This window comes from Heteronotia binoei, chromosome 13, assembly GCF_032191835.1.
Source record: "Heteronotia binoei isolate CCM8104 ecotype False Entrance Well chromosome 13, APGP_CSIRO_Hbin_v1, whole genome shotgun sequence".
Lineage (NCBI taxonomy): Eukaryota > Metazoa > Chordata > Lepidosauria > Squamata > Gekkonidae > Heteronotia > Heteronotia binoei.
Window position 1 is genome coordinate 14,349,780 of NC_083235.1, and position 25,022 is coordinate 14,374,801.

At 46.8% G+C, this 25,022-nt stretch overlaps 1 protein-coding gene across 1 annotated transcript in view; it reads left to right on the plus strand.

Annotated features, from left to right (window-relative positions):
- Positions 1-25,022, plus strand: part of KCND1 (potassium voltage-gated channel subfamily D member 1) — a 128,856-nt gene that overhangs the window by 96,475 nt on the left and 7,359 nt on the right. Inside the window, exons 2-5 of the mRNA XM_060252974.1 lie at positions 4,772-4,934; positions 5,505-5,588; positions 7,600-7,695; positions 11,603-11,856. Coding sequence (XP_060108957.1) covers positions 4,772-4,934; positions 5,505-5,588; positions 7,600-7,695; positions 11,603-11,856 — 597 coding nt within the window. The remainder of the gene's footprint in view (positions 1-4,771; positions 4,935-5,504; positions 5,589-7,599; positions 7,696-11,602; positions 11,857-25,022) is intronic.

Here is a 25,022-nt window from a genome sequence, read left to right on the forward strand (position 1 = left end):
ATCTGGTCTCCCCAAGCACCGCCCCCCAGTCTCCTGGAGCTGCCCAAAATAAGAGTTGGCAATCTGAATTCTGGGGGCAAATGGATGCCTAAGGAATCCTGGGAAATAATGTCACGTCAGCAGGAGCCCTGCCTGGTTGCCAATTCCAGGCTGAAAAATACCTGGATCTTTGAGGATGGCATCTGCGTACAGGGAAATTTGGGGATGGGAGGGGCATTGGTGTGGATATAACGTTACCCTCCTAGGTTGCCAGGTCAGACTCAGGAAATGTATGGGGACTTTGGGGGGCGGAGCGAGGAGACACTGGAAGTGGAGCCTGGAGCAAGGGTGTGACAAGCATAACTGAACTCCAAAGGGACTGCACACCTTTTAAATGCCTTCCCTCTGCTGGAAATAATGAAGGATAGGGGCACCTTCTTTTGAGGCCCCTAGAATGGGACCCCCTGGTCCAATCCTTTTGAAACTTGGAGGGTATTTTGGGGAGAGGCACTGGATGCTATGCTGAAAATTTGGTGCCTCTATCTCACAAAACAGCCCACCCCAGAGCCCAGATATCCACAGATCAATTCACTGTTTTACCCTATTGGAATTAGTCTCCATAGGGAATAAAGGAATGTCCAGCAGACATTTTCCTCCCCCCCCCCCGAGCTTTCTGATGAATCTGAAGCGGGGGGGGGCTCCAAACTGGGTGGGGGGAGATCCCCTGCCCCCACCTGGGGATTGGCAACCCTACTGGTTTCTTTGCATTCCTGAAGAAGAGTTCACATGGTTTTCAGTTTTGTTTTTCATGCAAGCAAACAAGAGCCCTATATCCACAGCTCACAGGAAACACTTTATTAGCCCCACCCCTGTAAAGCAATCTGATTTCCAAGAACTGTTTTCTTCTGACTCAAAGATAATGGTCCGAAAATTACGTTGGGTGTGGCTAAATACGCATCCGTCCTTTTAACCCTTGGTTCCAAAGAGAGTGTTTAGAAGTTGTCTGCTGTCCAAGATTATTAGGGCTGAAAGGAAAGGCACAGCAGCAACAAAGTTTCTGCCAAAAGTCTGGGGCAAAATTCCCAGTGTCCTGTGCTTACAAAGCAGAAACACAGGACTGGAAGATTTCCGCTGACAGAAGAAACGCAATATTTACTGACTCACCCCTCCTACTGCAAATACCCACCCATGCTGTTGACGGGGCTCCCTTCTCCCCCAAGGGCAGCATTTCTGGGAAATCCCTTCTGTCACTAGATCAGGGGTGGCCAAACTGTGGCTCGGGAGTCACACGTGGCTCTTTCACTCATATTGTGTGGCTCCCGAAACCCCCACTGCCCCATCGGCTGACTTGGAGAAGACATTTTTCTCTTTAAATAGCTTTAACAAGACAAGCCAGCTAGCATCTTGGATCATGCAGTTGAAGTAGCTTTCTTTCCACCTCTCCCTCCTCCTCTCCCATCTATTTGCCTTCCTTCCTTCCTGTTTTGCGGCTCTCAGACATCTGACATTCATGCCTTGCGGGTCTCAAACATCTGATGCTTATTCTGAGTTGCTCTTATGGTAAGCAAGTTTGGCCACACCTGTACTTATGTTCCTGCTGGATCAAGCATGCCTTGAGCCATTTGAGTGTGTTGCCTATAAAGAAACTTTGTGGAGACCTTGGGTCCCACGTGAACTTTTACTGTGTACTGGATTATTAATCCCTTGCCTGAGGAAGATTCTGGAAACAGGAGAAAAATCGGCCATCCCTGTCGCAATATTATTTCATGGAATTAAGAAACGAGAATTGCACATCCTTTCATGACTGAATTTGGACATCAGGGTTGGGTTGGAGGCTTTCAATAGGAGACATATGGACATTGAGTTGTCAAGCATGTGGTTTCAATGAGGAGTCAAGTTTGATACAAAACTATGTTTATTGATAGACGGATACTTTCAGTGTAACAGATTCTTGAGAGTGATGCTAAAGATACATTGATACAATACTTTTAAGGTATACTTCAAAAGGATTCCAAAAGGTGGGGCGAGGGATGCGCTCTCACACATAAACTATCATAAATGTCTACATTCTCATGGCGTTGTCAGGACTCCGTCCTTGCTTTCCCCCCGATGTGTCGCACTCCCTAAGAGGAATGTATGGGGAAATACTGATTTCTCTTTCTCAAGTTAGTTTCGTTTCTCTCTACTTCTACTTTGCAAGCAATAAAGTAAGAAGGGGGAGGGGGAAAGAATAACAGAGTTAACAGACCTTGGTCCTCCATGACATTTCACAGGCCAGCTTTATGGAGGACCCTAAAACAATCTATTACCAATGGAATTCTACCATGCTTGACATGAGTGAACAGATGTTTGTTAGCACAATATCCATAAATTCATTTGCCTGTAAAATGGCATTGAGTGTTTAGAATATTCCAGGGGTGGCCAAACTTGCTTAATGTAAGAGCCACATAGAATAAAAATTAGATGTTTGAGAGCCACAGGAAGGGAGGGAGGAAGGAAGGAAAATAGATGGGGAGGAGAATGTGGAAAGAAAGCAACTTTAACTAACCCTTTGTGGTGCCCACCAAGCAGGGGCATAGCCAGGGTTTTAAAAGTTGGGGGGCTTTTTAAAAAGTCAGGGGGCACCCTCTCCCATCCACTGCAGGGCTTGCCACTTCTCAGAAGCTTTCAGGGGTAGTGGCAAAAGCTGGAGGTCTGAAAGTGGCAAAGTCAAGGCAGCCAACCCTAAAACTTTAGATTTGGGACCTCATCTTGCGTGCAAGCGGAGGGGGGTGGGGTTCCTTCCACCTGGAAGTGATGTCAGCACGCACAGTTGCTCTAGGCATTTCCGGAGAAACTCTATGGTTTCCCCAGAACGTCTAGCCATTTGGGAGAGAAAACTCTATGGTACAATAGGTGCCATCGAGTTTTTTCCTCCCAAATGGCTAGAGCATCCGGGAAAACCATAGAGTTTCCCCAGAAACGCTTAGAGCAGCCGCACACAACAGCAACGGTGCGATGATGTCACTTCTGGGTCCCCCACTGCACAACACAGGGGACTTGGCAACCCTACCTTCTATCGAAGCAATGAAAACACTTCAGCCATGATTTTTGGCACCCCCTCATCATCTATTTACAGTCCTAATTAGAGCTGCCAGATCCAGGATGAGAAACTCCTGGAGATTTGGGGGTAGAGCCTGGGGAGGACAGGGACCTCAGTGGGGTACAGTCCACCCTTCAAAGCTTCCATTTTTCTCCAGGGGAACTGTCATGATCCTAGGCCTTCTATGGCCTGCAGGCTCCAGGGAAGCCTGTATCAGAGTAGCTGCTGGGCCTACATTTTCCAGGATCCTTTCTGTCCCTCTGATTGGATGGGCAGCACTTTTGATGGAAAAACTTGCCCAGTGGAGACCTGAGGGGTGGGACCTGAAAGGAAGGAAATAAAAGGCCCAGCTGGAGCAGGAGTGTTGTTCTCTCTGGAAAGCCTGGGCTGGAGAGAAAGCTGCAGTTAGGAGAGTTCCCTCATCCAAAGCATGGTGAGTCAGTTGGAATTAGAGGAAGGGCTTTTTGTGTCAGGGCTTTTACTTTCTTTGCACTACCTTTACTGTTTTGTTTTGTATTTTACTTTCACTGTTGCACTAATAATTAAAACCACTTGTTGTTCTTGGGCACTTAAAACAAACTTATTGTTATTAGGCTTGCCAATCCCCAGGTCTCAGCAGGAGTTCTTCCGCTTTCTCAGGCTCCTTCCCGCCCCCAGTCAGCTGGCCAGCGGGGGGAAGCCCCTCTCCCAGAGGACCATGTGCCTTTGGAGGCTTCAGTCTCCGATTGAAAGGCTTCCTCTTGGGATGGTGTGTCTGTGTTACTTGGAAGAAGTTGGCAGCAACTCATGAGTAGAGAGGCCACTCCCTCTCTTCAGAGTCGCCAGGAACGGCGGTTGGGGTTGGGGGAGGGAAACGTCTGCTGAGCACTTCATTATTCCCTATGTGGAGATCGATTCTCATAGGGTATAATGGGGAATTGATCTGGAAGTTTTGGGGGCTCTGGGGGAACTGTTTTTTTTTAGGTAGAGGCGCCAAATTTTCAGTATAGTATCTAGTGCCTCTCCCCAAAGTACCCTCCAAATTTCAAAATGATTGGACCAGGGGGTCCAATTCTATGAGCCCCAAAAGAAGGTGCCCCTATCCTTCATTATTTCCTATGGAAGGAAGCCATTTAAAAAGGTGTGCTGTCCCTTTAAATGTGATGGCCAGAACTCCCTTGGGGTTCAATTATGCTTGTCACACCCTTGTTCCTGGCTCCACCCCCAATGTCTCCTGGCTCCACCCCCAAAGTCCCCAGATACTTCTTGAATTGGACTTGGCAACCCTAATTGTTATACTGCCTGGGTCCTCATATTTCTTCAGTCATGGGTAGAAGGTGTTTGCTAGGAAGGAAGACACAAGGGTTGGGTGGATGCCCTGGGCCCTCCCAGACAGACCTGTACTAGAGTGGTGGCAGCCAGGAGAGGCCCTCCTTGGCCCTCTGCTTGTGACAGGAACTGATCTTTGTAGTCCGGGGATGAGCTGTAATCCCGGTGGATGCCCAAGTCCCACCAGGAAACTGGCATCCCTTATCCTAGTATGTGAATGTAGGAGAGAGCAACCAGTAATGGTAAGGCTCCACTGATGGACCTTCTGGGGGTGCCTGGTTTTTTTGGCCACTGTGTGACACAGAGTGTTGGACTGGATGGGCCATTGACCTGATCCAACATGGCTTCTCTTCTGTTCTTAAGGAAGCAAAATGGCTACAGTAACTCCCCTCTCCCTTCCAGCTATGGCGACATGGTGCCCAGCACCATTGCAGGGAAGATCTTTGGCTCCATCTGCTCCCTTAGTGGGGTGCTGGTCATCGCCCTCCCGGTCCCTGTCATTGTGTCCAACTTCAGCCGCATCTACCATCAGAATCAGCGAGCAGACAAACGGAGGGCTCAGCAGGTGAGCGTGGCTGGATCTGGGAAGGGGTGAGGACAGTATGTGCTTCTGTACGCATGTGCGCAAGAGGAAGGGGCGCTGTTGCTCATTTGGGGGGTATTGGCTGTTTGTCTTATTACATATACCAACCCATTCTCCACTGTATTTTAATGTCTTCTTTTTTTTCTAATGACAAACGATCATGGATGTTATAATCTCTTGAGAAACCATGCCCTCTGTTTAAACTAGCAAAGCCAGAATGTTACCTAGATTTATGGCACTTCGCACCTACAACAGCAGTCTGCTTTTTATCACCCTCCGGTGTTTTTTCAGCCCTGTTTTGTCCTAACACTAACAGACACAGATCCCTATTTGTGATTCTTTTAATCTGCTAAAAACATTCCCATGATTCCACACTGCCCACTTGTATTAATTGCTGCTTCCATTCCCATTTTGTCTGATGAAGTCTGCTTAAGAGCACACAAAAGCTTACATTCTGAATAAAACTTAGTTGGCCTTAAAGGTGCACTTGTCTACTGCTTTGTTCTATTGTTTCTCATTTTGTACACGTTCTGCCTTTTCTCCCCCTTGCAGAAGGTTCGCTTGGCCCGGATCCGGCTGGCCAAGAGCGGCACAACGAATGCTTTCCTGCGGTACAAACAGAACGGAGGCCTTGAAGTAAGTGAGCTCTCTTGCGGATGTTCTTTGGCCGATTCTGTTTCCGAACCTAGAATCAGAGAGTTGGAAGGGACCTCCAGGGTCATCTAGTCCAAACCACTGCACAATGCAGGAAATTCACAAATACCTCCCTCCACACATCCCCAGTGACCCCTGCTCCAAGCCCAGAAGATGGCAGAAAACCTGGGTATCTCCTCTTGCTTATCACCAGGGCTTTTCTTTGAGCAGGAATGCACAGGAACAAAGTTCTGGCTGGCTTGACATCGGGGGTGGAACCTAATATGCAAATGAGTCCCTGCTGGGCTTCCCCCCACAATGGTGGTGTCAGGGATGTGGCCTAATATGACATCAAACATCTAACTCTGTTCTTGCCAGATTTTATTCTGCTCTGCCTCAGTTTTGTCCTTCCGGGGTTTCTGCTGTTGCACGTTTCAACAGATTTAAAAACAAAATCCAGTTCGCCAAACTTAGAAAAATAGCATATCAGCAGGGCAGCGTCTTGCCTACCGCTCCTGCTGTGCATGTTTTCTATACACAGGCGGTTATTTTTAAAAGCCGGAAAGCATCCAGGCATCCAATCCTTGCTCCTGCCATTTGAAATGATACAGTCCAACCCAAGATGGTTTCAAAGGACTGCCATGTTGACTTGCAGTAAACATCTAGCTTTGAGTCCCAGAGGCCTTTAGAAACCAACATGACATTCTATCAGGGCTCACTTTGTAGCAGGAGCTCCTTTGCATATTAGGCCACACACCCCTGATGTAGCCAATTCTTCAAGAATTTACAGTAGGCCCTGTAAGAAGAACCTTGTAAACTCTTGGAGAACTGGCTACATCAGGGGCGTGTGGCTTAATATGCAAAGGAGCTCCTGCTACAAAGTGAGCCCACTATGAGCCTTCGAGACTTGAATCTCCCTTCGTCAGATATAAGCGCTGGCGGAATCTCCAGTCCTACTTGTATCTAACAAAGGGAGTTTTGACTCATGAAAGCTCATACCCTGGAGATCATATTGGTCTCTAAGATGCGCTGTAATGATTTGAATTTATGCATGTCTGTTCCTTTAATTGTTGGTAAGTTGCAGTAGAGAAAGATGGGTGAAGGGGAGGAATGAGTGAGGGGATTGGTTGGTGCTGGGAGTGTGGGCGGAGCTAAGTGTGTGTGTGTGTGAGAGAGAAAGAGAGAAACAAATGCCTTCTGCAGTGGCAGTTGTGGGAGTTATTAAGCAATCAGAGCAATATTGCCAGCATTCAAGCCTTGGTTTCTATCAGCAGTGAACTCTCAGCTGATAGCAGTTAACTGTTAGTCATGGTCAGTCAGCAGCCTGCAGAGTCTGAGAAGCAGCCTTCTGATTAGAATAACATATCATGCTGTGAAAGGCCTTAAGATTCTACAGAAGAAATGTGGAATACTTCAGAGGGCATATCAGGGGCTAGAGAGAGAGCCAAAACCTAATATTTTCAGAGTATAATAGGAGTGTGAGAGACAGAAGCTGACCTGGGGTCAGTCACAGTTGTCTCTTAAGAGCAGTTTTTGAACAAGCTCTCTCAGCCCCACTTACTTCACAGGGTGTTTTTTGTGTGGAGAGGAAGGGAAGGAGATTGTAAGCCACTTTACTTGAGACTTCAAGTAAAGGGTGGGGTATATATCCAATCTCCTCCTCTTCCTCCTTCTTCTTGAGAGCCAGTTTGGTGTAGTGGTTAGGTACGCGGACTCTTATCTGGGAGAAGTGGGTTTGATTCCCCACTCCTCCACTTGCAGCTGCTGGAGTGGCCTTGGGTCAACCATAGCTCTCACACAGTTGTCCTTGAAAAGGCAGCTTCTGGGAGAGCTCTCTCAGCCTCACCTACCTCACAGGGTGTCTGTTGTGGGGGGGGGGGAGGTAAAGGAGATTGTGAGCCGCTCTGAGACTCTGAGATTCAGAGTATAGGGCAGGATATAAATCCAATATCTTCTTCCTCTCTTTCTCTTCTTCTCCTCCTCCTCCTCCTCCTTCTTCTCCTCTCTCCCGCAGGACAGAGACCCTGAGGCTCACTCGTTGGTTGTGCGCAATCGATCAGCCTTTGAACGGCAGCACCATCATCTCTTGCACTGTTTGGAGAAAACCACTGTGAGTAGCGGGACATGGGATGAACCAGAGGAAGGGGTGTATTTGAGGCAACAGGGACAGGGTGGGTCTGATCTCTGGGAAGGGCTTATGGATGTGGAGGTCGGACCCTGGGTGGTTGGCGCAACTATAAAAATGGCTGCTGGAGGAGGTGGAGCCAAACGCAGAACATCTGGAAGCGAGGTTATGCATAGTAACTGTTTGACACTTCAGGCAGGTGCTCTGCATAACATGATGCCATTCAGGGCCTTTTTCTTTTGTAGCAGATACTCCTTTGCATATTAGGCCACTCCCCCTGATGTAGCCAATCCTCCAAGAGCTTACAGGGCTCTTAGTACAGGGCCTACTGTAAGCTCCAGGAGGATTAGCTACATCAGGGGGTGGGGCCTAATATGCAAAGGAGCTCTCCTAGAATTCCATCCCTGCATATTAGGCCACACACCCCTGATGTAGCTAATCCTCCAAGAGCTTACAGGGCTCTTAGTCAGGGCCTACTGTAAGCTCCAGGAGGATTGGCTACATCAGGGAGGCGTGGCCTAATATGCAAAGGAATTCCTGCTACAAAAAAGCCCTGATGCTGTTTTAAATGAACATATTGTTAAAAGTATTGTCTTGGCTACACACAGCTTGTCTTCACTCATGCAGCGAAGACCCTTGTGTTATACTGGCAGCTGCTGCCAAAGCGATTTTGTTTTAAAGACTGGCATAGCCCATCGGATCTTCAGTGGCCAACTCTAAGCTCTGCTGGACAAAAGCCACTCCTGGCCTTGTACATTCTAAAAACACTGGGCAGGTACCAAGAAAGGTATTGGTGGGTGCCCCAGTGCCCAAGGTCAACACGTTGAGGACCCCTGGGCTAGACAATACAACAAAACCAACATCTGGGCCACAATGGTTCCAGACCAATTTACATACGGTTCTGTGGCCCATAGATTGCCATCCCTTGATCTAAACAGCATTCTTCTCAACTCTGATTTCCTTTGATTTGATTGGAGAGCCAGTTTGGTGTAGTGGTTAAGTGCACAGACTCTTTTTTGGGAGAACCGGGTTTGATTCCCCACTCCTCCACTTTCACCTGCTGGAATGGCCTTGGGTCAGCCATAGCTCTCGCAGGAGTTGTCCTTGAAAGGGCAGCTGCTGTGAGAGCCCTCTCAGCCCCACGCACCTCACAGGGTGTCTGTTGTCGGGGGAGAAGACATAGGAGATTGCAAGCTGCTGAGTCTCTGATTCAGAGAGAAGGGCGAGGTATAAATCTGCAGTTTTCTTCTTCTTGTGTTTCCTGCAACATGTTTTTTTTAGATTTTTTTGTGGCAAATTGTTTTCCACAAATACTGCAATATGGTGATCTCACCCTCTTCCCTCCCTCACATACAGGAACAATATAAATCATTTGTGTATAAGGGAGCTAAGGGAGGAAAAGCAGCATAGTATAGTCCTATCTAATCAGGAAGCTAAGCAGGGTCGGTACTTGGAAGGGAGGCCAGCACAGAAGATTCTGCAGAAGAAGGCCATGGCAAGCAACCTCTGAATAACAGGCCCAGGAGGCAACATAGGGGCCTCTAATGCCCTGTTGTTGGCTGACTAGAGGAATTGGTTGGCCACTGTGTGAGACATGATGCTGGATTAGATAAACTATTGGTCTGATCCAGCAGGGCTCTTTTGATGTTCTTACAAAGGTCTTGGCCTCTCTGCCCTGTTGTTGGCCCTCCAGAGGAACTGGTTGACCACTGTGTGGGAAAGGATGCTGGACTAGATGGACCCCTGGTCTGATCCAGCAGGGCTCTTCTGATGTTCTTATGAAGGCCTTAGCCTCTATGCCAGGCGTGGGGAACTTCTGTCCCGAGGGCCATATACGGCCCTCGAGGTCACTTGGTGTGGTTTTCAGGGATTGCTGGGCCAAACCAAGCCATGTGGCAGCCTCCCTGGGGCCTGGCTGGCCAGTGAGGATCGTGGGCTCAGCTGCGCTGTGCAGCAGCCTCCCCAGGGCCAGGCAGGGATCACAGGGCCCAGATGTACTGTGCAGCAGCCTCCCTGGGGCCTGGCTGCAGGGCCTGGAAAAGTTACTGTCACAGTTCAGTTTGCACTTGATTATCCCAGATGGTGTGGCCTAATATGCTAATATTAGGGGATGTGGTCTAATATGCTACTGAGTTCCTGCTGGGCTTTTTCTACAAAAAAAGCCCTGGACCTATGCATTTGCCTAGGGTGGTGGGCCGTGTGTGTGTGTGCCAGATTAGGCTCTCCCCACATGACTTCAAATAGAAAAACAATTATTTGCATTAATTTTGCTAGTGTGAATCATTCTTCCTCAGTGGAGCACTGTTTTTTAAGTTGATAATTTTTTATGGCCCACGAGTGATGTTATAAATATCCATATGGCCCTTGGCAGAAAAAAGGTTCCTCACTCCTGCTCTATGCCCTGTTGTTGGCTGTCTAGAGAAACTGGCTGGCCATTGTGTGAGACAGGATGCTGGACTGGATGGACCACTGGTCTGATCCAGCAGGGCTCTTCTGATGCTCTCTGCTTCTCACTTGCCATGAAAGGCCCTTTGCTGGGGTCGCCATAAGCTGTAACTTGATGCCACTTTATATGCACATATGAACTAAAATGTGTGTGGAAAGGTTGCAACAGCTAGGGATTAGATGTAAAGTCCAGAGATCCTGCTATAGTCCTGGGAAGAGGTCTGTGGCTCAGTGACAGAGCATCTGTTTTACATGAATGATCACTCCCCAACATTCTAAGAATGTCAGAAGAGCCTTGCTGGATCAGACCAGTGGTCCATCTAGTCCAGTATCCTCCTGCCTCGCACATTGGCCAACCAGTTCCTCTGGACAGCCAACAACAAGGCAGAGAGGTTCTAAGAACATCAGAACCGCCCTGCTTCATCAGACCAATAGTTCATCTAGTCCAGCCTCCTGTCTCACACAGAGACCAACCAGATCCTCTGAAGGGCCAACAACAGGGCATAGAGGCTGAAGCCTTCATAAGATCAGAAAAACAGCTCTGCTTGATCAGATCAATAATCCATCCATTCCAGCATCCTGTCTCATACAGTGACCAACCAGTTCTTCTGGAGGGCCAACAGCAGGGCAGATTGGCTGAGGTCTTCATAAGAACATAAGAAGAACCCTGGCAGATCAGAGCAGTGGTCCATCTAATCCAGCATCCTGTCTCACACAGTGGCCAACCAGTTCCTCTGAAGGGCCAAAAGCAGGGCAGAGAGACCGAGGCCTTCTCCTGATGTTGCCTCCTGGCTCTGGGATTCTGAGGTTAACCGCCTCTAAATATGGAGGTTCATTCACCATGGCAAATAGCCACAGCTAGACTTCTCCTCCAGGAACCTATCTAATCCTCTTTTGAAGCTGTTTATTCCTGTGGCCATCACGACATCCTCTGGCAGCAAATTCCGCATTTTTACTCTAACTTTTGAATCACATATAATCGATAAAACATTCCATTTAACTGGCTTGAAGAAGTAAAAATGGAATGCAACTTGATCGTTAACATGCAAATGCAGTGCTTTTGACCTGAGCATGTATTAAATATCAACAAAGAAAAACATAGATTATGTCTTGTTTTACTATTCATTACTGTTAAGTACAGTAGGATATTTGTGACAGTATCATAGCGTTTTAATCACTCTCTGGCTGCGATCACACATGCTAAATAATGCAGTTTCAATCCACTTTCAGTGCACTTTCCAGCTAGGTTTTATTGTGTAAGCTGACAAAACCCCTGCTTGAAAGTGGATTTCAAGTGGGTTGAAACTGCATTATTTAGCATGTGTGATTGCAGCTTCTGTGCAAAATAGTAGTATCTTCTGGTGATGCGGGAGACCTCTGTCGTGGACAGCATCCTCCACCATTCACATGTCCTTTTTCTCCTCCCACCCCAACATCCCGCCCGCAGAGTCACGAGTTTACAGACGAACACACCTACAGCGAGTTCTGCTTGTCGGACCCCCTCGGCTACCGCACCAGCCGCAGCACCTCTCTCTCCTCCCAGCAAGGGGGCAGCGGCAAGGGGATCCTCGGCACCTCGTGCTGCCCGCGCCGCGTCAAGCGCCGCACCACCCGCCTCACCAACTCCACCATGTCCATGAGCCGCGCCAGCGCTCAAGAGCTCGACACTTTGCAGAGCCAGAAGAGCGTCGGCCCGCAGAGGTAAACCCAGCCTTTCCCATCCTTCTGTGGGAATCGAAGGAGGTGACCTGGACCCGTGTTTCCCAGCTGGTGGGTCGGGACCCCAAAGGGGGTTGGCCAAGCCTCTGGAAGTGGGAGGTGGGCCAGCCCTCCCTAATGGTCACCTCCGCCCTTTCCATTGTTCTCTTTCAGGGAACCAGGCATGTCCTGATTGTTACTCTAGCGGGGCTTTTTCTGTAGCAGGGGCTCCTTTGCATATTAGGCCATGCCCCACCTGATGTAGCCAATCCTCCAAGAGCTTACAGGGCTGCTAGTACAGGGCCTACTGGAAGCTCTTGAAGGATTGGCTACATCAGGAGTGTGTGACCTAGCATGCAAAGGAGGGCCTGCTACCAAAGAAGCCCTAGAGTGAGTTTCTTAGACTCTTAGGGACAGGCCTCATTTTGGGCAGGAGCTCAAAAGAACGGAACTCTGGAATCTCTGGATTTTATGGTGCTCTTTCTTTCTTAACCCCCTCCCCCCACCAAATACTTTTCTTCCGGGCTCCATTGTTCAAACCCCCTGTGAGCACTTTGCTGAACTCTAAGATTCGACCAACTTTTAAATATTTTTCCTCACAAAAAAAAAAGGGAAAATAACCAAAACATGTAAAGCAGACAGATGGAAATCTTCCTTATGCCACAGTGGCAACATAGGAGAAAGTCATTTTAGAAGTATGATGGCAGGAAGGTTTTATGATGACCAGGGGTGGAATTCTAGCAGGAGCTCCTTTGCATATTAGGCCACACTCCCTTGATGTAGCCAATCCTCCAAGAGCTTACAAGGCTCTTTTTTGTAAGCTCTTGGAGGATTGGCTACATCAGGGGTGTGTGGCCTAATATGCAAAGCAGCTCCTGCTAGAATTCCACCCCTGACAATTCTAATTGGAGAAGCCTTTTAAGGCAGAGGCTGAGTTGATCTAATTTAGTCCACCTTCCGGTGATGTCAGGGGTGTTCGGCATAGGCAAAGAAGTTGTGCTGATGAGCTCCAGCACCTCGTTTTCTACAAATGACCCCTGCTGGCAACATTTCTGGGTTGTGAAGCTTTCAAGAGTCAAAGGTGCTCCTGGCAGGGTTGCCAGCTCTGGGTTGGGAAACACCTGGAGATTTTGGGGGCGGAGTCTGGGGAGGGCAGGGTTTGGGGAAGGAAGGGATCCCCACGGTCTATAATGCCATTCCAGCCACCCTCCACAGCAGCCATTCTCTCCAGGGGAATCGATCGCGGTCGTCTAGAGATCAACTGTAATAGTAGGCAGGGGTGGAATTCTAGCAGAAGCTCCTTTGCATATTGGGCCACACACCCCTGGTGTAGCCAATCCTCCCTTACAAAATAACTGAAGAGCCAGTTCGGTGGAGTGGTGAAGTGTGCTGATTCTTATCTGGGAGAACCGGGTTTGATTCCCCACTCCTCCACTTGCACCTGCTGGAATGGCCTTGGGTCAGCCATAGCTCTGGCAGAGGTTGTCCTTGAAAGGGCAGCTGCTGTGAGAGCCCTCTCAGCCCCACCCACCTCACAGGATGTCTGTTGTGGGGGAGGAAGGTAAAGGAGATTGTGAGCCGCTCTGAGACTCTTCGGAGTGGAGGGCGGGATATAAATCCAATATCTTCATCTACCTCACAGGGTGTCTTTTGTGGGGGAGGGAGGTAAAGGAGATTGTGAGCCGCTCTGAGACTCTTCGGAGTGGAGGGCGGGCTATAAATCCAGTATCATCTTATCATCATCATCAAAATAGAGCCCTGTAAGCTGTTGGAGGATTGGCTACATCAGGGGTGTTTATGGCCTAATATGCAAAGGAGCTCCTGCTAGAATTCCACCTCTGATTGTGGGAGATTTCTAGGTGTCATCTGCAGGTTGGCAACCCTAGCTACTGGACTCCACTGCAGACTTTCAGAGCAACTGTGGTGTAAACCGAGACAACACACAGCAACTAGAAAGCAGCTTTTAGCAGGGTGTGTGATGGTGAGAATCAGCAAAAAGAAAGAACAGTGCACCTGCTTGCATACAAGAAAGGTTGCCAGAGACCGGGATTGAGACTTGGACAAAGATTCCTTCTGCAAAAAGAACATTTCAAACTTGTCTCTATGCCAGGGGTGGCCAAACTGCAGCTCAGGAGCTCCATGCGGCTCTTTCACATACACTGTGGGGCTCTCAAGGCCCTCACTGCTCCAATGGCCAGCTTGGAGAAGGCATTTATTTCTTTAAATCACTTCTTCAAACCAGCTGGCAGCTTGAAGAATGCCTTTAAAGCTGTTTTCTTTCCACCTTTCCCTTTCTCCTCCCTCCTTCCCTCCCCCTTATCTATTTTCCTTCCTTCCTTCCTTCCTTCCTTCCTTCCTTCCTTCCTTCCTTCCTTCCTTCCTTCCTTCCTGCCTGCCTGCCTGCCCTCAAACACCTGATGTTCATGTCTTGTGGCTCTCAAAGATCTGACGTTTATTCGATGTGGCTCTTACGCTAAGCAAGTTTGGCCGCCTCTGTTCTATGCTTTGCCTGTGAGGTTTTCTGATATGTGGAGCCCATCCAGGGCAGTCTCTGGAAGAACTTTTCTCACAGGTCAGTTGGCTTAGCGTGGGCCTTTCATAGCGTGCAATCCAGGCAGAGGGCGTCTTCTGCATTCTGAAGGCCCTAAATTCAATCCCTGACATCTCCAGTAAAAAGACTTCTCTCCACTGGAGATCTTTGAGGGCTAATTGCTAACCAGTCAGTCACCACAAGTCCATTTGCTTTGGAGCTGGGCGGGGAAGAGAGGGAGGGATGGCTTAATCCTTCCCTCGGGATCAAAACCAAGCTTGTTGCTCACATTGTACAAGGAAGAAGTGAAAATACTAACAGTGAAGCAAGGAGGCCTGGTATCAAACAGTGAAACTGAATGGACGTTAAAGGGGTAAACCTTCCCTGTGATGGTTGCCAGGTCCAATTCAAGAAATATCTGGGGACTTGGGGGGTGGAGCCAGGAGGCTTTGGGGTGGAGCCAGGAGCAGGCTTGTGACAGGCATAATTAAACTCCAAAGGGAGTTCTGGCCATCACATTTCAAGGGACCGCACACCTTTTTAATGCCTTCCCTCTACTAGAAATAATGAAAGCTAGGAGCACTTTATTTGGGGGCACATAGAATTGGTCCCCCCTGATCCAATCCTTTTGAAACTTGAAGTGTGTTTTGAGGAGACGCATTGGATGCTATGCGGAAAATTTGGTGCCTCTACCTCAAAAAACAGGCCCCCCAGAACCCCAGATACCCATGGACCAAATCTCCATTATACTCTATAGGAATCAGTCTCCATAAGAAATAATGGAGTGCCCAGCAGACATTTTCTTCCGCGCCCCCCCCCCCCACTTCCTGATGACCCTGAACAGTGAAGGGAGAGCCTCCAAACCAAGGGATCCTCTGCCCCCACCTGGGGATTGTGAAATCCAAACAGAATCATGGCAAAAACAGGCAGGAGAATCCAAAGCACAACGCTACTGCAAAACCAGCCTCAATAAGAACAAACAATTCAAAAAAGATATCAAACAATAACTATATTATATGTCCACTATTTGAAAAGGTGAATTCAATCAGTCTCGATACAAAATACAAGGAACGTATTCACCGGGAAACCAGTTTCATTTCTTCCAGGCAACTCAATGCCAGTTCTCATTGGAAAATCCAAGTGAAGTAGAAATTAGCAATTGATGTCAAATTCGGTCCAATATATCTTGAAATGTGCAGCCAGCAGTCTAAGAAAGCGACAAGGTCGTACTAGTGCTCTTGTTTCACGTTAGTTTCTTCAAGCGGCGTAATAAAGTTATAAACATCAGAATAGTAATATAAAATGCCACCCGTGGATATACAAAAAATCAGTTAAACATACCTTCTCACAATTGATTTCAAATACCAGGTAAGAACGCCAAACACTTTACAACACTGAATAACACTTCAATGCGATGATGTCACAAGATACAGACAACTTATATATCCATAGGTGCAAACATCTGAGCGTTCCTTAAAGATAAAATACTTCAGGTTACAGCAATGTCCAAGAATCACTTTAAAACCTAATTACAAAAAGACTCGGATATATTACAAATTAAATTTAGTAAAAGCATGTCAGATCTCACTCATTATTCAACCCCTCAGGAATTAAAGCATGAAGTTTAAAAAGCATGCACATTTCTTGTTGAAGAAGCCATCTGTTACTATCTTAGGATATGTCCCCACTCCTCGTTACGATGCTTTTCAAACCAGAATTGACTTCTTTAAATTAACAAGACAATTGAAACTGCGGGATTTCTTCCGTTCTGAAACAGATGCACGTATACCAGATGTTCCCTTTAAAACTAAGTCCACGTTTGTGCCGCCTCATTATGGTAGTTTTTTTCCATCTTTGAAAAATTAGCGTTAAAGGAGATTAGCCGCTTGGAGAATAATCATATACCTCGATGGTGTAACTTTTCTAATAGACAAGCATTGGAAATGTTGATGAATAATGATCAAATTGTCATAAAACTGGCTGATAAAAGGGGTGGGATTGTCATTCTTAATAAAGAGGACTATTTGGCAGAAGTTACTCAACAGTTATCGGACACTACATATTACAAGCCCCTCCCGGTAGATCCAACTAGTAAAGTGGAAGGACTGATTAATATTACTGTAACTGAAGTCAGTGAGCTAGGATATATCTCTGATAAGGTGACATATTTTTTAAAGAAATCTTATCCGAAGACTCCTGTGTTTTATATACTTCCGAAGAGCCATAAGATGGGGTTTCCCCCGCCAGGTCACCCAGTTGTGTCTGCCTCAGCGTCACTGCTGGAACCATTGAGCCAGTATGTGGACCACTTCTTAAATCCTCGTGTTTCTAAAATTGTAACGTATATCAAAGACACTTTGGACTTCATAACTCAGGAGGAAGGCTTGAGGGTCTCTATAGAGGCGGTTTTGATATCTATGGATGTCACTTCCCTTTATACCAACATACCCCACGAGGAAGCAAGACTGGTATTGCAGAATGTTTTAGATACAAGACAGAAGCTTGAGCCTCCGACACATTTTTTGTTGGAATTAATTTACATAATTTTTGAGCACAGTTTTTTTAGATTTGATGAACAGTTCTACTTACAAGTAAAGGGGGTCTCAATGGGAAGCCCTTTTTCACCCAGCCTGGCTTGCCTATTCATGGCTGAGCTTGAAAAGAATTCTTTTTGTAATGTGGAGGCAAATCCTTTTTTTTCTTCTATCATTTGTTCTAAATGATACATTGATGACATCATGACAGTAGTAACACATGACTCTATAGTTGCCCCTTTGATGGAATGGATGAATAGTGTACATCCTTCCATCAAGTTTTTGCATGTGGCTGATAAACAAATGATTGCTTTTTTAGAAACCTGTGTGTATAAGACCAAGGAGAACACTCTAGCAGTCAGAATATATAGGAAGCTGACTGACAGGAGTACTCCCCTGCATTTCCAATTATGTCATCCCACACATCTGAGAGCGAGCTTGCCCTATAGCCAGATGATACGGGCAAAGCGTAACTCGAATAGATTGCAGGATTTTGAAAGGGAAGGACATCATATTTGCCAACAATTTAGATCTCGGGGCTATCCTGACAGAATTTTACATGTGGCTGTTCCAGGATTAATCAGGTTCAGAGAACAACTTTGTTTAAAAACTCTCGACAGCAACAACTAGAGGGTCCTAAGGATAGAATTACCTGTGCGATGTAGTTTTCTCCTTTGACACAGCCTATTTGTAATATAATTTTAAAATTCTGGTTTTTGGTTAAGGATTTGCCAGGCTGTCAGGATGTTCTGAGGATGGATTTTAGGAGAACAAAAACCATTGGTGACTTTCTACTTAGATCAGACTTCGCGTCTCCCCAATCTGTAACTGAAAAAACAGGCGGGCACTTTAAATGTAGAGCCTGTTCCGCTTGTGGTCTATGTTTGCAAATTTCTGAGTCTGTACACCCAACAACAGGATATCGGGTGTTCTTGAAGGACACCATGACATGCTTAACAAAAACAATGTGTCTATGCGATCCTCTGCCCAGGTAAAAAAAGCTACTTGGGATACACAACACGTGCTGTTCGTACTCGCGTGTTGGAACACAAAACTTGTGTTAAGAATCACGTAATTGATGCTCCACTTTTGGAACATTTTCTGACTTTCAAACATGCACCAGAGTCTTTGCAGGATGTTTTTATTTTTAAATTTCCAACCAGGCTGCAAGACAAGGTAGATAGTAACAGATGGTTTCTTCAACAAGAAATGCGCATGATTTTTAAACTTCATGCTTTAATTCCTGAGGGGTTGAATAATGAGTGGGATCTGACATGCTTTTTGTAAATTTAATTTGTAATATACCCGAGTGTTTTTGTAATTAGGTTTTTAAAGTGATACTTGGACAATGCTGTAACCTGAAGTATTGTATCTTTAAGGAACGCTCAGATGTTTGCACCTATGGATATATAAGTTGTCTGTATCTTGTGACATCCTCATGTTGAAGTGTTATTCAGTGTTGTAAAGTGTTTGGCGTTCTTACCTGGTATTTGAAATCAATTGTGAGAAGGTATGTTTAACTGATTTTTTTTATATCCACGGGTGGCATTTCATATTACTATTTTGATGTTTATAACTTTATTGTGCAACTTGAAGAAGCTAACAGTACGACCTTGTCGCTTTCTTGGACTGCTGGCTGCACATTTCAAGATATATTGGACTGAGTGGACTGATTTGACATCAATTGCTAATTTCTACTTCACTTGGATTTCCCAATGAGAATTGCCATTGAGTTGCCTGGAAGAAATGGAACTGGTTTCCCGGTGAATACGTTCCTTGTATTTTGTATCGAGACTGATTGAACTTATCTTTTCAAATAGTGGACATATAATATAATGATTGTTTGATATATTCTTTGTATTGTTTGTTCTTATTGAGGCTGGTTTTCACGGTAGCGTTGGGCTTTGGATTCCCCTGCCCACCTGGGGATTGGCAACCCCCTCCTGACATTTTCCCAAGGCAAACTGCGGGTGCAGGAGCAGTCTGCATTTTAAGGAGGAATGATGCATTGTGATCTTAGTCTGGTTTGCTTGAATCTCCACTACATTAATTAGCAGTGCAATTTATGTATTGATCATATGAACTTTTAGGCTGCCTTTCCCTGCGAGCCAGGCTCAGGGCAGCTTACCTCAGAATAAAACACGGTGATAGAAATTAAATGAAGTTAAAACAGCATCAAAGCACAAAACAATATAAAAGCAGATCCAAGATGGTGGCTCATTTGAATTGAAACTGAAGCTCCCCAGAGCTTCTAATGCAGGGATGTCAAACATGTGGCCTGGTGGCCAAATCAGGCCCCTGGAGGGTTCCTATCAGGCTCCCGAGCAACTGGCTGTCACGTGCTTCCTTCTCTCTCTCTCTCGCTTCCTTCTGCATCACAGCTTGCTTTGCCAGGCTTGCTCATTCACACAGGAGCTACAGAGCAAAACCTCTATTTTCTCCATTGGCTGAGGATCTTCCCTTGGGGAGGAAGGGGGGGGAAGGCAAAGCTTGTTTTTCCAGGCTCTCTCAATCGCACAGCAGAATTACTGAGCCAAGCCTCTCTTCCTTCCCCCTCCTGGTCCCCGGGGAAGGAAGGAAGGAAAGAAAGAGCCACAGCTTCCTTTGCCCAGTTCGCTGGATCTCATGGGAGGGATACAAAGAAAGCACCTTTAATACCAACAAGTGCTAATGTTTTAAGGTTGTTTTTTTAAAAACCAATTTAATTGTGTTTGTGTCCTTTATAACGTTTATATCTCTGCTACCTAATCTAATAGGTATACACATGACCCAGCCCAACCTGGCATGCCCCAGCTCAACATGGTCTCATTTATGTCAGATCCGGTCCTCATAACAAATGAGTTCAACACCCCTGTTCTAATGGGCAGGCAAGAGGGAGGTGGGAGAGATCCGTGATCACCTGACTGCTTGCTGTCCTGTCGCTGTTCTCAGTCAAAGGCCTGGCAGAACACCTCTGCCTTACAGACCCTGTGGAAAACTAGTAAATTCTGCGGGGCCCGGATATTCTCTGGCACAGAGTTCCACCAGGTGGGGGGCCAGGGCCTTCTTGATCAAGGATAGTTGGATCTCTCTCAGGCCAGGGACCCCTATGAGATTTTTAGTACCTGAGAGTAATGCTCTGTTGGGGGCATATCGGGAGAGGCCATCCCAAAGACAGGGGTGGAATTCTAGCAGGAGTTCCTTTGCATATTACGCTACACACCCCCAGTGCCGGCCCAACGCCTCATGGCGCCCTAGGCAGACTCGCTGTCTGGCGCCCCTCCACAGCGCCCCTCGCGCCTCCCCCCTATCCGCCGTGCCTTCTCCTCCCCCTCCCCATGTCGATTTCAATGCCAGAACAGGCTCTAGCGTTGCATTCCTGTCTATCTAAAGGCGTACACACCATGTGCCATCATACCTTGGTTTAGAAGAGGCTTGCAACTGTTTGTGTTTTGAATGTGGGTGTGCCTTTAAATCTGGCAAAAGGAAAGCTGCAGGGGGGCATGGCAAGCAGTGCCTCTGTTTGTTTGGAGGAAAACTCCACCCCCTAGGCTGTTCCTTCATTTTCCTATTACTCTGAAGAAGCTGGTTGAAATACAGCAGATGGTTACATTCAGCAATGTGAGTAAATTGCCCCAGTGAGATCATGAAAGCATGTGCTTGCTGTGTTTATTTGGGCTGCTTTGAGAGAGTGTGTGTGTTCACTTTCATTTAGTGGAAGTGTAGCTGCTGATGGATGAGGAAATTAAGACTGTTGTCAGGGGAACTGCACTGCTGTATTTTTATTTATTTTAGGGAATGGGAAAGTCTCCTGGCTCCACCCTCAAAGTCTCCTGGCTCAACCCCCAAAGTCCCAAGATATTTTTGGAGTTGGACCTGGCAACCTTAGTTGCACCAGTGTGTCTGCTTAGGATGCCATCTTGGCCCCTCCCCTGGAAGGGTGCAACCCTGATTAGGATAGTACTGTTAGGTTGCTAACTTTTAAGATAGTCAATTGGGAGGGATGAGGGCATGGTATACCCAGATTTTGGAATCTAAGCAAGGTCAGTACTTGGATGGGAGACCACCAAGGAAGGCTCTGCAGAGGAAGATGATGGCCAGCCGTCTCTGTTTCTCACTTGCCTTGAAAGCCCCCTTGCTGGGGTGGTTGTAAGTTAAAAGCAAAGCAGGGTTGGTACTTGGAAGGGAGACCACCAAGGAAGCCTCTGCAGGGGAAAGCGAAGGCAAGCACCCCCTGCATCTTGAGGGCCTCAAAAGCCCCTTGTTGGAGTTGCAATAAATCAGTTGCAACTTGGCGCCACTTACATGTGTAACCTAGCCGATTATGGACAGGCAGGTCTTTCCCTTCATTAACGAGACAAAGATAAGTAATACGTTGAAGGACTGCTGGCAAACACAGTGTAATCCTCGATTATCAAGACAGAGTGTCTTCATCTTTATTTTTAAATACGGTGTTACAAAACTGGTCACAAATGCACAGCGGTAATCATTTTCCAGCGCAGAAATGTCAGTTTTCAGATTAGGCCTGGCAAAGATACAGTGTAGTGCATTTTTATAAAATTCTGTTACCGAGTCAAAAGCTCCCTTGCTGCTGGCGCTTACCATCTCCAGAGGTCCTTTCCCCCTTCCAAAAAAACCTGAACACCTTTTTTGAAAAGTTGCTTCAGATAACAGTTGTGATTTCCACGTGTACAGAAAGAGATTTATTTATGTAGCAGATTTATATTCCGCCCTTTCCCAGATGAGCTCAGGGTGGATTAGAGGCATAAAAACAGTTCAAATACAACAATGAATTAGTAGTCCACAATTAAACAATACAACTCAGTAAAAAAATGTAATGCAGGCAGGACGGGCACATTTTGCAGATTAAGACATGGTTAACAGCCCGAATATAATAGTTGAAATGGTAAGTCATTGTGGGGGAAGACAATAGGTGGTATAAGAAGAGAGGACACCCGCTTGCCTCAGCCGAAGCTCCATCTTAACAGGCCCTACAGAATGGTAACAAGTCCGGTAGATGGACTCTAGTTGCAACAAAATATTTGTGTATAATAGGCAGGCACTGACTAGCCCTGTTTCATAAGTCTCGCTTTTTGCCTTTAGAATGGGTCCAATCTAAAATTTTAAGAGCAGTATTACGGGTCCCAAATTGTGTCTCAAATTCTATGATTCGATTAGAAACAGGGATGGTGAAAATAACTGCCAGGATAACTCTTTCCTCATTAAACCTTTGGTTTAAGATATATAAAAACTCTTGCGGTCTTGCACCATTAGTTTTGCAGGATGATTTTCAATCAAACTGGCTTAAAGAAGTCCAAACTAAGTTAGCTCAGCTCAGACTTTCCTCTAATATAGTTGTTCATTTGGGCCATGATACAGCTAGACAGCTTTTTAAGCAGAGAGTGGAAGACGCAGAACGTCAGATTGACATCTCCCAATCACCAAACTTCATTGTTGCCTCCCAAAGACGTTACCTTCTTCAGCCGTCCCCTTATCTATATATCCTGGAGAATGCCAATCAGAGAAGGGCCTTTTCTCTTGCAAGGTATCGCCATCAGCAGTGGTCGAGGGTAGATATAATAAAATCCCTCAAGCTGAGAGAGTTTGTCCCTGTAATGTTGGTGCAATAGAGACAACAATACATGTTTTACTTCATTGCCTGATTTATAATGATGTTCGTTTGACGTTTATTTCTCCAATATTATCAAAAGGTTCCAAAATCTCCGACGAAGAGATTGTTAACAAATTTCTTTCTGACGAGAACCCGGAGATTAGTAAAAAAAATGGCAAAATTCTGTACTCAAGCAATGAAATTGCGCTCCATTTATGTTTCTCAAGGAAATATGGGAAGCTGAATTGCGTAACTGTCTTACTAGAGCTGTAAGTCTATGTATTTAATTTTAGTAAGTTTTAATCATTTTATTGTGTAATCATTTTCCTTGTGTGATTGTTGTGATATTTCTATATTTCTATACTGACCATGGGCTGTTAATAAATCTAAATCATAAGATCTCAGAAACTCTGCAGGCTCAGCCCTGGTTAGTACCCGAGCCAGCCCTGCCATTAGGCAAATTAGGTGATTGCCTAGAGCGCTGGCCTTCTGGGGGGGCGCCGAATTGGGCACCCCCATGTGACAACAACCTCAGATATGCAGATGACACCACTCTAATGGCAGAAAGTGAGGAAGACCTAAAGAACCTCTTGTTGAGGGTGAAAGAGGAGAGCACAAAAGTAGGCTTGAAACTCAACATCAAAAAAAATTAAGATCATGGCAGCCGGCCCCATCACTCCTTGGCAAATAGAAGGGGAAGACATGCAAATAGTGACAGACTTTACATTTCTGGGATCCAAGATCACTGTAGATGGTGACCGTAGCCATGAAATGAAAAGACGTTTGCTCCTTGGGAGGACAGCTACGGCGAACCTGGGCAGTATGATAAAAAGTAGAGACATCACCCTGCCAACAAAAGTCCGTATAGTCAAAGCGATGGTATTCTCAGTAGTAATGTATGGCTGTGAGAGCTGGACCATAAGGAAGCCCGAGCGCAGAAGAATAGATGCTTTTGAGCTGTGGTGCTGGAGAAGACTCTTGAGAGTCCCTTGGACTGCAAGAAGATCCAATCAGTCAGTCCTGAGGGAAATCGACCCAGACTGTTCCCTGGAAGGTCAGATGCTGAAGCTGTATTTCAAATACTTTGGCCACCCAATGAGAAGGGAGCACTCCCTGGCGAAGACCCTGATGCTGGGAAAGACAGAAGGCAAAAGAAGAAGGGGAGGGCAAACAAGGAGATGGCTGGACAGCGTTACTGATGTAACAAACACGAATTTAAGTGGACTTTGGAGGATGGTGGAAGACAGGAGGGCCTGGTGTGACTTTGTCCATGGGGTCGCAAAGAGTCAGACTCGACTGTGCGACTAAACAACAAAAATGTGACTCAGTGGCATTATCGGGGGGAGGAGGGCGCCAGAAGTTAGCCTTGTTTAGGATGCTAGACAGTCTAGGGCTGGCCCTAGTTAGTACTTGGATAAGAGACCACTGAGGAATTCTAGGGTGGCTCTGCAGAGGCAGGAAGCAGCAAATTGCCTCTGTTTCTCTCTGCCCTGACTTGGACGGCAGAGATGGATGGTGTTAAGCAGGGTCAGCCCTCGATACTACTTGGATGGGAGGCCCCCAAGGAAGTCCAGAGTTGCTATGCAGAGGCAGGCAAGGGCAAACCTCTTGTTTTGACCTGGATGACCCCGGCTAGTTCAATCTTGTCAGATCTTGGAAGCTAAGCAGGGTCGTCCTGAGAGCCTGTTTGGTCTAGAGGTGAAGTCTAGAGGTGACTCTTATCTGGGAGAACGGGGTTTGATTCCCCACTCCTCCATTTGCAGCTGCTGGAGTGGCCTTGGGTCAGCCATAGCTCTGGCAGAGGTTGTCCTTGAAAGGGCAGCTGCTGGGAGAGCCCTCTCAGCCCCACCCACCTCACAGGGTGTCTGTTGTGGGGGAAGAGGGTAAAGGAGATTGTGAGCCGCTCTGAGACCCTGATTCAGAGAGAAGGGCGGGATATATATCCATAGGCTTCTTCTTCTTCAGTACTTGGATGGGGGACCCCCAAGGGAGTCTAGGGTCGCTGCGCAGAGGCAGGCAAGGACAAACCACCTCTGGTTGACTCTTGTTTTGACCTGAACGGCCCAGGCTAGTTCAGTCTTATCAGATCTCGGAAGCTAAGCAGGGCCAGCCCTGGCCAGTATTTGCAAGGAAGTCCAGGATTGCTATGCAGAGGCAGGCAACGGCCAACCACCTCTGCGCGTCTCTTGCCTTGAAAACACTACAGAGCTGCCACCAGTCAGCTACGATTTGACAGCACTTTCCGGCTCCACGCTTGGGACTTGAGTTCCGAGCGACTTGACGTGTGGCTGACAGCATGACGATCGAGCCGGGGGAACCCCGACCTGACTGTCAGAAACCTGTCTGACGTAGCTTTGCCGGCGGTCGCGTCTCAGCAGGGGAAAGGAGAATATGGTTTTGGATTGCGTTACGAAAAGTAAGATAGTCATGATGCAGTGGGGGAGGCAGTGAGCATCGCCGTGTCGATTTAAATGTGTGCCCTTGTTTCAGAAGTGACTCAGAGAACGGTAGACGG